This window comes from Tupaia chinensis, unplaced genomic scaffold (genome assembly GCF_000334495.1).
Source record: "Tupaia chinensis unplaced genomic scaffold, TupChi_1.0 Scaffold000175_1, whole genome shotgun sequence".
In the NCBI taxonomy this organism is placed as follows: Eukaryota; Metazoa; Chordata; class Mammalia; order Scandentia; family Tupaiidae; genus Tupaia; species Tupaia belangeri.
In genome coordinates this window covers 1,631,351-1,647,559 of record NW_006159650.1, presented here as the reverse complement: position 1 = coordinate 1,647,559, position 16,209 = coordinate 1,631,351, and the positions used below count along the sequence as shown (strand labels likewise).

Below are 16,209 nucleotides of genomic sequence, written 5' to 3'. Positions count from 1 at the left end.
GAGAGGGGAGGGCGGCCCGGCCCCCCCCCCCCCCCCGCCGGGGGTGGGGTGATTTCTTGTTTTCTGTCTCTGTGTGTCTCTCTTTCTGGAGAGCACATATGCCCTATAGCAAAAACCTCTCCCCAAAAAAAGGCTCACAGATCTCACCAACCATTGTCCTTTCTTGAGAGAACTGTGTATACCAGAGGTCAGCACACATCTTCTTTAAGGGGCCAGATGGTACATATTTCTGAGAGGTCCAAGTGGAATTCTTTCCTCCTAAAATGTCCCTCTTCTATCTTTCTGGTTTTAATAAAAGGACTACGACCACTATCCATCCAATCGCTCAACAATCCCTCCACCCAATCCACAAGTCAAGTACCACCAAGTCTATCTCCAGAAGAGACTTGAACTCTTCTCTCCATGCCTATCACCACTTGTCCCACGTCACTAGCATCTCTTGCTGAGACTAATTTTATAAAAGCCTCCTAATTGAACTCCCTGCTTCCATTTTTGTCCTCCTCCATTCTCAAAAGAGTAACAAGAATAACCTTTTTAAAACATAAGCCCAACTCCTTCCTAGTTTAAAATCCTGTAATACCGTCTCACAGGTGGTGGTACGGCAGTGGCACTGCTGGACCCACAATGGAAAAGGTTCTGGGTTCATGTTTTGGAACCTACCTAGGCACATTAGGCATGCAAGTGTGCCTGAGATTTAGGCTAGCTGAGAATGGGGATGGAGAACCTATTGGAGGTGCCTGTCTCTTTTTCACAGAATAAATCAGTCAACTTAAGCAAAGAAAATCCAAAATTGATAGAATGGTCTGTACAATTTGTCTAATACTCCTGTCTCCAACCTCTAGCCATCCAGTCCTAGCTCCTTGGGTTCTAACCACATGGGTCATCATCCATTTCCACCCTGACCAAATCTTTCGAATGCCTCAGGGTATTTGTCCTCACTGTTTCCTGACACAATACCTATGTTTCTTTCCTTTTTCTTTCAAGAAGTTTTTGCCTTAGGATGTGTGTGCTAGCCAGAGACAGTAAGAGGGAAAGTGAGAAATCACCCCTCGGGGCATGGCCATGCCACAATATCTTCTTTTCCTGGGATCTCAGGCACACATACACACGTGCCCAGCATGAGTTTTAAGTCACTAGGTCTAGGACTTGAACCACAATCATCCATGTGGGAGTCCACTGACATAACCACTACACTATCTGCTAGTCCCAATGTCCATTTTTCTAACCTCTGCTTGGATGCCTCTTTCTTAACATGTTCATGCCGAGCTAGTCCCAGCACTTCCCTAACCACTCTGGCCAATGCTGCCCCCCAAAATCTGCAGCAGAGTCTACTGGTTGTCACAATCTTCTTGTTCCTGAGTCCAGGGCTGCTACACACTTCCTAACTTCCCTTATACATGGTTATGAGACTAAGTGGTCCATGGAAAGCAAATGAGTGTCTATGTCACTGCTAACCTGGCACACGACACTTGCCAAAACCTTCTGCCTGCAGGACAAAGTGGACAAGTAGGCCCTAGGAGATGGTAGAGATTGGGACATGGGAGAAGCGACACAACACTAACCTGAACACCCATTTTGGACTCTTACGTGAAAGAGGAAAGAAGCATTATACTCTGTAACCCTATTGTATTTGGGAGTCTGTTAACAAAAGTTTGGCCTATTCTAATTCACACATATCCCACCTAGCAAGTAGTCATTCTCTAATACATTATCTTTTCCTGTTTTCTTCTTAGTAGCTAATACTACTTGTAATTTTCATTCATGTTTTATGAATAGGAAGCTCTAGAAAATCAAAGACTTTCTATATCACCAGTAGCTACCATGAATTGTTAACTATTTAACAAAGTGGTCTGAAAAGCGATTTAAGAGATACTACCGAAAACAATTCAATGGAAAATTGACAGTAAGTTCTCAAAGAAATAAAATTGGTTTTTAAACTATGAAGTTACTTAAGGTAACTAGATTAAAAAACATGTAGAGGGTAATTTGGCAATAGTTATTAAAGTTACATATCATGTCACTCTTTGATCCAGCAATTACCAGGAATGTGTATCACAGATAAATTGCTTACATATGAACATTACATATACAGTTATTTATTATGCCATCATTTGTAATAATAAAAAGATCAGAGTTAAGCTAATTGTCCACTAATGGAGGTCTAGTGAAGTGTCTTAAGGAATACTGTGAAGAAAGGGAAAAAATAGAATTTTAAAAAGTTTTATGTAGTGATATAAAAAGAGCACCAAAAGATATGTCAAACATGGAGGAGAAACTAAGCTATAAAGCAATATTTATGGGATGCTGCTATATGTCTACAAAAGTCAGACAAAGAATGTATATTTGCATTAAATATCTCAAAAACTATACAAGCGGTTAGAACCCAAGGAGCCAGGGCTGGATGGCTAGAGGGAGGTTGGAGACATGAGTATTAGACAAATTGTACAGACCATTGTATGGATTTTGGATATTCTTTTTTTAATATGACTTCAGTATAAGAGGAAGAAAAAGCTAGAAACAGCAAAATGAGATTGCTTTGGCAAAAGTTCACCTGGCTGCAGAGAAGGGTACCACATAGATGAGTGGATGAAACTGGATGCAGACAGAGTGGCTAGAACATTCTTTACAGTATAACAGGCTGGAGATGGTCATAGCAATGGGGTGAAGTAAAAAGAATAAACACATATTTAAGATGTGAGGATCCACCTAGTTTATTGTTCAATTCAGTGTGGGAGATGAGAAAGAAAAGGGTCAAGGATTAAGTCCTCAACACCCAGGTTTATGACTTGAATAAATGGGGTAACTCAGGGCCATTTTTCAACAAACAAGTAACAAAAGAAGAGTTGGGATGGAAGTGGAAATGACAGCACCAGTGTACTGGACACAAATTCAATGTCATATTAATCACACTTCTGAAGTGGCATTTAAATTAAATAATTAGAATTAAGGCCCTGGGGATGAGAAGTGAAGCCTCAAGTCAGAAATGAAAGTGTAGGAGTAGCTGATCTACAGATGGTGACTGCAGTTACTGGTTAAGAGTAGAAGAGATCAAACAGGCAGCATGGAAGGCGAGAAGAGGAAGGACATGACTTAACATCCTGAACAACACCCAGATCTCATGGTGGATAGAAAGGAGAATCCAGAAAAAGAGAGCATGAAGGAAAGGCCAGATAAATGGGAGGATAAGGAAATCAGAGGGCAAGTATTCCACAGACTAGGGAAGAAGTCAACATTGTAAGGTATGGCTGAGACAAACATCCAAGTCACCAGGACTAATCACTCAGGATCATGGCTGACAGCAGCAGCAGCACTGAAAGGCAGAAAGTGAAGTAGAGCAGGCTGGAGAGTCTTACAGGGAGAAGAAATAGTGATCACAGGAGAAATGTAGGGAGAGGAAAAAAAGAGAGCCTGAAAAGGTTTTGCTAAAGATAAGATAGGAGAAACCTGAGAATGATTAAATGATGATCAACAGAAAGAGCCAGGAGAAGAGATATTAAAGACACAAGAGTCAGTGCGGGTGGGAATAGAGGTACTTGAACTGAAGTTCTCAAGAAAGCAAAAGGAAGGGTGTGGTAGTGCCTGCCCCATGGCAAAAACCTATGGAGGCTGGAGGATTTTGGCATCGTGTCCATCTCTCTCTCTGTCTCTCTCAAAGCAGACGATTTTAAAAAAAGAAAAAAAGAAAGCAAGAGGAAGAGGAATCAGGGCACTGGGCAGCCGTGGCCCTATGCAAAAAGATATGCCCTGCTTTTATCAACAACAGGGTAGAAGGAAAGCAGACAAGTGCACAGAGGTAGGACCATGTACTTCATGATACAAAATGGAGGGAGTTTCTGTTTGAAGATATTTTTCCTTATGAAGCAAGGACTAAACAAAGGGGAGGTCAAAGGTTTCTAATAAGAGTAGAAAAATTTGAAACATTAAAGAGAACTGGACAGAAATGGGACAATTTGAGAAATAAAAAGACCGCATAGGAGAGGCTGCTGAATATAAATTAATAGTGATGATAATACAACACATGTGTGATTCTCTCCAACAGAATTCTGCCACTCTAGTCACAAGAATGCAGGGGTATTAATCAACATCCAATTTTACTTCACCAATTAAATAATTTACCAGCCTCTCACCATAAAACACCATGCTGCAATACTCAGTGTGAACTAACTCATTATTTTACAAGGGTATTTAAATATTTTTACCACCACCATCTGCTTCACCCCAATTACAAGCAAAACAAAAACCTAATTAAACCCTTGTCTTGAATAGGTTTTAAAAACAAAACAAAACAAAAATCATGGAGCCCAAAATCAAAGTAATTCAAAACCTAGGGCCAAAACAGACTCAGAATCAGGACATGAGCACTAAATAAAACCTCAGAGGCAAACTAGTTATTCACATAGTGACCCAGAGGAAGTTACTTAGCCCAGTAGGAGACTTCTGTAAAATGAGGATCAACATAGCATGAAGCTCAAAATGCTGCTGTGGTAAATGAAATAAACACAGGGGGAAAATGCCTGGAATGACTGATATGCACCCAGTAAGTGTAAAGCATCTCTGGCCACAAAGGGGAAAAAAAATGCAAGAATGTAATCTTGATTTCTAAACACATTGTTTCCTTAAAAATGATATTATGAACCTTTAGTATACATGATGCAGTCACCCTAAAGGCACTTAGCATCCAGTACTGCTCAATCCGAGCCTGGCAGTGACACAGGCAAGTGGCCACATGACAGCATACCTGGGGGCTATGTGTCTCGCAGTCCATGGCCTGAACGGCAGCAGTAAAGTGGCCCCCACTGTGCCGATGCTGGTGTGTTGGGTCTGACCTGGCTCTCCCACTGTTACTCGTCCCGGATGATCCACCTTAAAAATCATAACATAACACAACTTGTAAGTTTAAAGTTACTTTTGTTCAAGTATATATTCTAAAACTACCATTACAATAAGTATGTTACACACACACACACACACACACACACACACACACACACACCTGTAATGTTCACTTGAAAGTATATCATAAAGTTATCAGAGTTAAACTATGCTCTCTTACATAGAGCACCAAACCGAATTATACTCAGGTTTTAGTTTAGTTAGAGAAAAATGTACACATGAGGACAAAACAATCTCATTTAAAAATAATTTTAAATTCTGGTTAATAATAGCTTTGTTTCCAACCACCAAGATTTCATTACATGTGAGAAGTATTAAAGCTTTCAGGTAGATGAATTTATGACTTAGTACAAAGATCAGATTCAAGGAAAATAATTCCTCCCACTCTGTTGGCAGATTTTATCAAGACTTTGAAATAATCCCACTTCGTAAAGATAATGGACACTCCACCCGCCTTGAACACCCAATAACAGACCTGAGCTGGACGATGTGCTGGAGGTGGTGCCCGAGGACTGGGACTGCTCCATGGCAGGACTTGTGGACACACTATTACTCGTATTTGTACCTTCATCAGCTGTTTTCTTGAAAAAACTGTGCTGTAGAGCATAGTAAGGTTGTATTCGAGTTTTTGGGTCATAATCAAGCATCCTTAAAATGAGGTCTTTGAACTTCAAGTAGTCAGCTACCGTGTGGCCCGACTCCCCAGCACGACGCCCACCAGGCCCTCCTGTTTCTACTCCAAGAATATTATGGAGTTTCCGGGTTCCTGGTGGTTTGTACTCCTACAAAAGAAGAAGAAAAGGCTTTTTCTCTGTATCTGGTAAAATATATGAAAGACCATATTGTTTAACTTCAAATATGTTGAAATATACTAAACATTGAGGACATTACTAAAAAGAACACTTTATATTAATAGTTAGGTCCTCTACCTTTTCACACATTTATTGTCCTAAATGCAATGTAGTGATAAATTCAACTAAATGTGGAGAACAGAAATGATTGTAAGGATCATCTAATTCAGGGTCAGTAAACAATGGCCTGACCCAAAGCCTGATTTTACACAGCTCCAGAAATAAACTTAAACAAACAAACAAAAAAAGGTAAAAAACCATTTGTAAGTTTATTTCTCCCTCGAGTGAGTGAATGAGCGAGTAAGAGCGTGTGTGTGTGTGTGTGTGTGTGTGTGTGTGTGTGTGTCAGAGAGAAACCCCAGCAAGGTCCTAATATCCCAGCCCTCTGCCAGTTCCCAATCATAGGTAAGAGATACACCCAGTGTACTTAAGGAGGTCTACATACTTGAATCTGGAACCTTTTCATGTGGGAATAATTCACACATTATGTAACACTACTGTGCCACTATCTGGCCACAGTTTCAGTATTTTTAAAGGTTGGAAAAACAAACACATAAAAACAAAGAAGAATATGCACAGAGTCCCATAAAGACAAATACATTTATTATCTCAGTCTTTACAGAAAAAGTGTGCTGCTCTCTGTTCCAGCCTTTTTTGCCTCATGAACCTAAGAACTTGCTGTACCTCCTCAGACCCAGTGGCTCACTGGAGCTGTGAGTATCATTCCAACTATGCCTCTAAGGTCAAGGTATCAGACTAATCCTATCTAATCAGAGGAGAAAAATTTAAATGCAAATTATTTATGACTCCCTTCAGAAAATGTTTAATAATACACTAATATATATTGAGATATTCTAAAAACTTATTTTTAAATAAATGACAGTATAACCCTAAAGTCCCAATAAATATTGAATTTATTTAGAACAGATCACTGGACTTCTGCTTCTAGTTACAATGTAGAAATTTATGAGATGGCCATGCCCACATTAAAAGCAAATAACAAGCCAAATAGGTTACAAAATCATAGATTTTTTTAAAAAAATTCACCCATGAGTTGAGGACTCAAAGACACCAAAATTCACCAAATTCTAGAACAGCAAAGCCTTTCCTAGAAGAGAGGAGCCCTATGACAGAAGGCGGCACAAGCAATGGTGTAGAGGTAGATAAGAAGAACACAGCCCAGCTGTGAACCACAGCTACGTGCGGACAGAGAGAAGTTGAGTCAGAGCAGCAAAGTAACAAAGCTCTCCCAGGTGTGGAGAGTCAGGAGTGGTTCTGTGAGCTGGCACACAATGCAAAGAGACCTTTAGTCCCCCTGGTGCTCAAGACATAAACATTGCTCAGGGCATTTAAGGGAAGATCCTTATCTGCCTCAAAACATACAAAGATAGTGATGAACAGAAGAAACTAACCCAAACAGGACCAGGAGTTAGCGTAATGGCTATGTCGCTGGATTCCCATGTAGTTGAGTGCAGTTCGAGTCCCAGACCCGGTGGCTTAAAACACGCCAGGCACGTGTGTGCATGCCCAAGATCCAGAGAGGAAAACAGAGGAGAAGGGATTGCGGTGTGGCCATCCCTCCTGGGGGGTGATTTCTCGCTTTCTTTCTCACTGTCTGTCTGTTTGGTGAGCCCACACTCCCTATAGCAAAAACCTCTCCAAAAAAAAAAAAGAAACTAACCCAAACAAACAAAGCCCATATTCAACTAAACTACTAGTGAGACTGACTCAGCCCAACACTAGAGGACTGACAGAGGAAGACCCATGCCTCTCTCTGAAGGAAAATAAGTTTTAATTCCATCTCAACTGTTCTAAAACACAGAACATTTGGCATGTACTTGTGTACCTGAGAACTTACCTCCTACAGACATGACAAACCTAAAGTCCTATAACCAAGTGGTGGAGTGGGTCAGGGGGAATGGGACTAGTTAATAGAAGATCCACATAAATGATCCAGATAGTCAAATAAGCAGACAAAAGACAACCATTTGAAAACTATGATAGAAGAATTTAGTTCAAAAGATGGATTACATGAACAGATTACGGATTGGACTCAGCACAAGAAAAAAAAAAATCAGTGAATGAGAAGATAGAACAGAAATTATGCAAAACTATACACACAAAAAGAAAACAGGGCCAATCCAGAACCTGGTGGTTAAGGCAGTTGGATCCCGTAGGCCCAATCATACAGTTTGAATCCTAGACATGGGATGGATGAAAAACACACCAGGCATATGTGTGCCTGCCCAAAATCCTGAAAAGAGGGAGAAGTGGAGAAGGAATTGCAGTGTAACCATGTTCCACAGGGGGTGCTTTCTTGCTTTCTCTCTCTGTTTCTCTCTGCCAAGCACGGGCACTCTCTGGAAAAAACAAAAATAAAACATAATGCATAAACCTAGAGACCACTATAACAATTATTAAGCACTATACATACGTATAATTGGAGAACCAGCAGGAGAACAGAAGCAGAACCAATATTTAAGAAGATAATGTGTGAGAATTTTCAAAAACCGATGAAAGAGATCAACCCACAGATCTAAGAAACTCAGTGAACTCTAAAAAAGAAATACAAAGAATCCCCAAGTAGGAATTTAATAGTCAAACTGCTAAAGATCAAACAGCAATAGAAAAAAATTCAAACCTACCAGGTGGGAAGAAGGAGAAACATTAAGTAGAGGAGAACAATGCTAAGAATAACTACTAACTTCTCTTCAGAAACAATGTAATCGTGGGGCTGGCGGGTGGCATGGTGGTTAAGGTACTAGATTCCCACATGGTTAACTATGGGTGGTTCGAGTCTTAGACCGGGCAGCTTGCTTTCTGACTTTCCCTTTCTCATCCTCTGTCTCTCTCTGATGAAATTTAAAAAGAATAACAAAAAATAAAGTTAAATAATTTTTAAAAATATGTAGGCCACAAAACAATCTCCCGACAGCTTTGAACAAGTATACATCTTTTTCTCTTGTTGAAAGAAAAAAGGTCAATCTAGAATTCTATATCTACTGAAAATATTTTAAAAAACATGAAGATGAATCAAGATATTTTCAGAAAAATGACTGCTGAAAAGAATTTATCAGTAGAAGTCATTCACTACAAAATAACAAGCTAAAGAAAGTTCTTCAGGCTAAAGGAAAATAGTATCAGATGGAAGTCAATAATTGCAGAAAGAAATGAAGATCAATGCAAATATGAGAAAATATATATAAAAGATTCATTTCTTTACTTTTTAAATTTCTTTAAAATTCTATTTTTAATTTCAACAGTCAATAATGCCTCATAAGGCTCATAGCATATGCCAGAAGTAATATAAAACAAGTGCACAAGAGGATTCGACAGAATTACACAGTTATGCAAAAGACCAGATTAAAAAAATAAAATATAAATCACAACCTTAAACCCAGATCTCTGAACAACTAAATGGGGTAAAATTTTACTCACTGTAAGAGACTATCAGATTGGATTAAAATACATAACCCAATCATGTGTTGCATATAATGCCATGCTTTAAATATAAAGATATGAGTAGGTTAAAAGCAAAAGGGTAGAAAATGCATGTACCACAATGTCAGGAATAAGAAAGCTGGTATAGTTACAGCTCTCTTAGACAAAATAGACTTAAAGACAAATATTACTAGAGATAAAAGAGGGACATTTCATTCACAGGCAAGCCCTCTAATATAGCGGTTAAGCCCTGTGCATAGGGAACCAGCTCCCACATGGCTGACTGCAGTTCAAATCCTGGTCCAAACAGGTTGAAAAAAAAGTCAGATGTGTGTGCATGCTCCAAACCCTGACAGAATGGAGAAAAAGCAAAAAGAATTGTAGAATAACCATGCCTCATTCAGGAGTGTTTCGGTATCTGTCAGTCTGTCTCTGGTGAGCATTCTTCAGAAATTAAAAAAGAAAAAAAAAAAAAGGAAGAGGAATGTTTCATGATGGTAAAAGGGTCAATTTATCATGAAGACTTATGATTCTTAATGGTTATAAGCCTATTAATAAAATTTTAGAAAACATAATGCAACCAAAGGGAGACCAAGACAAATCTACAATTATCACTGAAGATTAACACTCCTCTCTCAATTATTGACCGAATACAGTCACGTGCCACTAACATTTCTGTCAAGAGGCCACATATATAGCAGTGATCTAATATGATTATCCCAGGCTATATCATATAGCCTCAGTGTACAGCAGACTATACCACCCAGGTTTGTATAAGTAAGCTCTAAGATGTTTGCATGATTACACTATTGAACAATAATGCATTTTACAGAATGAACCCCTGTCCTCTAGTGAGCATGACTCATATACACACACAGACAGACAGACACACAGAATAAGGATTTTAAAAAAAGAAATAAAAAACATCAAACAACCTGCTCTATGTTGCTACATAGCACTATAACCAACAAATACAAAATACAATTCTTGTCAAGTGTATGTGAAACATTTGCCAAGACAGATTATATGTTTGGCTATAAAACAACTCTAAACAAATTTTAAAGATGTAAAATTATGTTTTATGACTACAACACTATAAAATAAGAAATCAATAACAAAATGTCTAAAAAAACCCTAAAATACTTTGAAACTATGTAACAGAATTCTAAATAATTATGGGTTAAAGAAATTACAGGGAAATTAGAAATGTCGAAATGAATAACAGTTACAGTAACTTATCAAAAGTTGCAGGATGCAGCTAAAATCAGTGCTTAGAGGGAAACTGTATCATTAAATGTTATAGGAAAAGAAAAAAAGTTTAAATATTGATGACATTATCTTTAATAATAAGAATCTAGAAAAAGAATAAATTCAAGTTAAAGGGCATAATAAAGAGCAAAAATCAATGAAACATAAGCTAGATTGGGCCAGACAGTAGCACAGTTGTAACACAACTGGACCAGCATGATGGGAAAAGTCCTTAGTTCACATCCTAGGGTGACATAATCCAGTCTGCCTGACACTAGGAATGGGTTGTGGTGTAAAGATCTGTTGACGGTACTTCTTTCTCTCTCTTTGAAAAATAAATAAAACTCTAAATATCCAGACATATAATTAGGAATTTTTAAAAAATCAAGTTAGTTGTCTGAAAATGTTAATAAACTTGGTAAACCCCTAGCATGACTAATAGGAAACAAAGAGAAAACATAAACAACTAATGTCAGGAATAAAAGAGAGACTATTCAGTAGACCCTACAGAAATTCCTCAAATCAAACCATAAGGAGTATAATAAAATTTTTTAAAAATATCCATTAATGACACAAATAAAATTCCTTACCAATAGACTAAGTAAACTGAATTCAACAGTATACAAGACAACAGTACATCAAGGCCAAGCAGGGTTTATTATAAATTGGAGCTTAACATTCCAAACATTAACTAACATATTTCACCACAAAAGGGGAGTGCAGGAGAGAATTCACATGATTTCTACAGAGGCAAGCAATGTGGTGACATTTAAAACCCATTCATGGTTAAAAAAATAATTAAACAAAAAACCACAATACTAAAAAGAGAAGAAACAAAAAAGTACTCCTTCAACCTGCTGAAGGTCATCTACAAAAAACGTGCAACTAACACATGTAACCTTGAATGGCTTTATGCCTTTCTCATAAGTTTGAGAACAAAAGATGTCTGCTCTTGAGAACTCAGGTGAATACCCTGTGTGTTTCAGGTTAACTAGGCTGGGAATTCCAACTGTGGTCCCTATACGTGATCCACCTTCTCTTGAGACATAGTGTGTATGCACATCTAATTGTATTTTTGACTAAAATTCCTTACTCCAGAAGCTTTCTGCCTGTAGAGTACTCCAGCATTGCCTGAGGGGAGAAAGGGAGCACATTTCTTTTCCTTATTCAGGAAGACTCTGTATTCTTTGGGGCCTACAAATAAGCTGACAGCAGGGGAAAAAAATTCTTAGTATATCCGTTGTAATCTAATCATTTAACTATGTATTTGAATTTTGTGTGTGTGTGTGTGTGTGTGTGTGTGTGTGGTTGGGAAATCTATCCTGTTAAAACAGTTACTTCATACATATAACATACCAATTTTCAACTAAGAAAGAGAAAAGATTTATCTACTCATTCCAGAAATGCCCACTTCCCAAATAACAACTGGAGCCAGACAGTGACACAGCAGTAACACAATGCTTTCTGCCCCGTGAGGACCAGTTCCAAGTTCACTTTGGAGACCTCCCTGAACATACTAGGCATAGGTCTTCCCATAATTTGGGACTGGCTAAAGCTAGGGGGTAGACTGCAGTGTGAATATCATGTTGAGGGTATCTGTCTCACTCTAAAACACACATGCGCTCACAAAACATATTTTAAATTAATATTAATTATTATTATAGCTCAACTTGGGGAATGCAATAGAGTACAGTCCATAGTTGCTTAACAGTGGCTTTCTGAGGCACAGGTTTGGGAAATAGAACGGGATGTTTTCTTTAGAAAAAAAGAGAAGAAAAACTCAAAATGGAGAAAGTAGCAGCCTATACCTCAGAGAGAAAATATAAAGCAGATTTCACATCCTCCAGGCTAATTTGAACTGCCTTGAATGCTGTGATGTAAGGAGGATTCTGCAAGCTAAGGTTTGGATTGATAGGAAAATGGACAATGATTGATAAGCTATATAGACAAAAGTAAAAGAAGGACTCCCTAGTCTGCTTGGTATTTTCCATTCATATTTTAGCAGCTGGAAATTGCACTGCCTCCAACTTTGGCGTATAAGGCAGATGCATTATTATATATCAGTCATGAAAGATAAAACACATATATAATAATCATGGGGGCCAGCAGGTGGCATGGTGGCTGAGGGTGCTGGACTCCCACATGGCTGACCACAGTTCAAGTCCTGAACCTGGCAGCTTGCTTTCTCACTTTCATGCTCTCTCTCTTTCTCACTCTGTCCCTCTCTGGTCAAATTAAAATAATAAATAAATGAATGAATAAATAAAGTTAAAAAAAATTCTTGGGGCCAGCTGTTGGCATAATCTATGTTGCTGGACTCCCATGTAGGAGACCATGGTTCAAGTCCTAAACCCAGTGGCTTAAACTCACACTGGGCATGTGTGCGTGCATGGCCAAGGTCCGGAGGAGAATGGAGAAGGGGTTGTGACATGTCCGTCTCCCCTGGGGGAGGGTGGTGATTTCTCGCTTTCTATCTATCTCTTTCTGGTGAGCACATATGCACTATAGTAAAAACCTCTCCCCACCCCCCCAAAAAAAAACTTAAAAAAAAAAAAAAGCACATATATAATCATGAAATATAAGACACATATATATTTTCAAGTATTACTAGAAAAAAAATCACTTGCTATTAAAAGTTAGGAGATCATAACTATGGAAGTAAACAAAAGCAAATCACCACCATCTTTAGTTCACTGAAAATGACACCTGGTGGCAGCATCGCTAAAATGGAAAGGGCCAACAGTAACTAGAGCAAAAATAAAATTTCTTAAATGTTAAAAATGTGAGACTACAATCACAAAGTGAGGTGTATGTATTTCTGTGAGTTTTTTTAAAGTTTGTGAAAAATGGAATTAAAGTACAGTTTACTTAAGTGCCAAAAAATTGAAATCCATGCATAGTGGGTCTTCTTTTCCTTTTTTGGTAATACGCATTTCCATCAAGTTTTTAAAGCCCCCTCCTGTGGACATCTGTATTTACTTTTCAATCACCTATTTATAAATTATATTCATTCGATACCATAAACTAGATAAGCAAACAGGTTTTATAAGACAAAAGTATAAATTAAGATGTAAAACTGCCATCAGTTACTCAATTAAATTGACTGTTCAGGTATCTAAAAAAGTCCTCAAATGAAATTACTAAAACAAGCCTAACATTTGAAAAACCTCACTTTTTAAAAAAAGACTTTGGAGGTATAAAGCTCTTACTACTGAGGTCACTGAGTGATTAACCAAAATCTACCAAAGACCATCTAGGCAGTTGATATTATTAAAAATACACAAATTGCCTAAGTCAAAAATCTCCTTTTCACATTATTACTCCAACTAAACTTAAAAAAAAATTGTTTACTGTAATTATAACTTCTGCTCACAGCTGCAATACTGCTGTAACTACCCTATGGCCAAGCTCTGAGAGATAAAGGTCAAAGTATTGATTCTACTGCTGAAACAAAGCATGTGCAAGTTGATCATCTGTCTTAAGATACAGGCATGTAAGTTTTTAAAATAAAGCTCTACAGAGAACTCTGGGCATTAAGCAGTCATGATCCACACAGACTGTTTAGGTCAAACTGCATTTAATATTTTAACAACCTATCTGTCGATGAACTGTTAACTTTAACACTGATTTCAAACAAATACAAAATGAGCTCTAAAGAGACAGTTCTGGTGAAATAACAAAGGACAAAAAAAAGTATCCCTAATTTTACCCGTTTTCCATCTTTGGTCTTCTTTAAGTTCCAAGTGCCATCTGGCAACTTCTCAAAGAACTTTCTTGCTTTTGGTGCTTGGTCAAGAATATGAGCAGGTGGAATACCCAGAACTTCCACTATTTTATTCATCTGATCTACCTGTATTAAAAATAAAAACAAAAATAAAATCTGTAATTTCTACAGCGCATTCTATCTTCTGCCCATCAATTCATTCATAAATTCATAAATAAACTGAGCATCTCCTATGTGTCAGGCACTCTAGGCATTGAAGACATGGCAATGAACAAAAGAGATAGATAGGCCAGTCATTTCACAGAAAGAAAGCAGACAATTAACAAACACATAAATCCATAGAATGTCACATGGCCAGGAATATAGTGGAAAATAGTAATGAAACATCAAAGGAAGTTTTAAAGTTTCAGTTTTTGAAGAGTTTTTAAAATAATCAATAAAAACTCCACAGACTTAATCAAGCATGAACCTAATATAGTATTTCTTTTTTAAAGTGTAGATTTGATCACTCAAATACTAAGTTATCTACTATATGCTAAAAAGCAGGCCCAGTACAACATACTGGCAAAGAAAACAGACAAAAAAATACATAAGTTTATTGGGGCTGGCAGGTGGCGTGGTGGTTAAGAGCACTGGACTCCCACAGGGCCAACCGCAGTTCAAGTCCTGAACCTGGAGGCTTGCTTTCTTACTTTCCCTCTCCCTGTCCCTCTCTGGTCAAATTTACATAAATAAATAAAGTTAAAAATTTTTTAAAGTTTATATTATAGTGGGAAGAGACCAATAATAGACAAATAATTAAATACTGGGTCATCTGAAATGACATGTTTTTTACACAGGAAAAGAAAAAAATGCATTATGGCTTTTCCAATGACCCAATACATTATGTATCAGCTGATGACTACGAACCATGAAAACAATTAGAAGGGGATGGAGAGAAAGCATACTGCAACATTAACAGGGTTTACAGAAGTGACATCACAGCAAAGCCTTAGTCAGTGAGGGAAGAAGCCAAGTGCTACCTAGGAGCAGCACTTTAGACACAGAAAGAACAAGTGTGAAGAGCCTAGGACAGACATGGCTGGTTGCTTCAAGGGACTATAGAGAAAGAAGGTTGTGTGTTGAACCAAAGTGTGCAGGAGAAAACAGAGGAGACAAGGAGGTACTAGAGAAAGAGCCAACTTCCAGGGAGTAGGGATCTATGAGCTACTCAAAGGACTCAGGCTTTTACAGTGAGTGACACAGGAAGCCCCCAAAGTTTTAGGTAATCCTAATCTTGCTGAATCCCAAGGTTAGTAATGCACAGGGTAATAGTTACATTAAAACAAATACTGTAGCAGCTGCTGTCTATGAGTAGTTCACCTGCTGAAGTTGAAATGAATTATAAGCAATGAAAGGGACAAGTTTCTATTACTACCTACCAAAAGTTGTATAAGTCAGAATGAGTCACTAAATGCTTTTGGCTTTCCATTTCTTATTTATAAACACAAAGACTGATCAAGATTCATAATGCTTAACATTTCTTTGAAACACAAACAAAACCCCATAACTGAATAGTTTTAAACAAATCAAAGTCTAGTTCTTCTGACTGCAGGGGAGGCTAGACCCTTCTCCTGACCTCCCAATCTGTCTTTGACCTCCAAAAATTCTCCAAGTATACAGACTAAAAACCTGTGAACTACAGAATTACATAGTCTCTACAGCTTAAAAACTTATAATCCTAACTTTACCCTAGATTATTTAAACTAAATTATTGGTTTACCTTACTGGTCATTACTTCTTTAATTCCAAATCATATTCTCAAAATGTACAGTGAGATTTACTATACCTGGACCCCATTCCTCCTTGTCATCTTTAAGCTTTCTGTTACTATTCTTAAAACCTAAAAACTTTACACCAAATTCATTGTTCTTCAATAGAAGCTTAAAATATCTTATTTCCCATTCCATAATTCTAAACCAACCATTTATGAAACAACTTACAAACATGAAAAAATGTATAATGTAAGTTTAAAACTGATCTCATGTCTGAATGATTAAATGGGCAAACACA

The 16,209-nt window shown here is 37.8% G+C and overlaps 1 protein-coding gene and 1 non-coding gene across 4 annotated transcripts in view; one reads left to right on the top strand and one right to left on the bottom strand.

Annotated features, from left to right (window-relative positions):
* DYRK1A (dual specificity tyrosine phosphorylation regulated kinase 1A) overlaps positions 1 to 16,209 on the bottom strand; it is a 179,384-nt gene that overhangs the window by 1,271 nt on the left and 161,904 nt on the right. For all 3 annotated transcript variants that reach the window (XM_014586956.2, XM_014586955.2, XM_006146285.3), the window contains exons 9-11: positions 14,143 to 14,283; positions 5,369 to 5,675; positions 4,739 to 4,863 (exon numbers count right to left, since the gene is read on the bottom strand). In XM_014586956.2, coding sequence (XP_014442442.1) covers positions 4,739 to 4,863; positions 5,369 to 5,675; positions 14,143 to 14,283 — 573 coding nt within the window. The remainder of the gene's footprint in view (positions 1 to 4,738; positions 4,864 to 5,368; positions 5,676 to 14,142; positions 14,284 to 16,209) is intronic.
* Positions 11,518 to 11,646, top strand: LOC114007441 (small nucleolar RNA SNORA49). Its single transcript, XR_003549067.1, has one exon. It is a non-coding gene; the product is annotated as a small nucleolar RNA SNORA49 (small nucleolar RNA).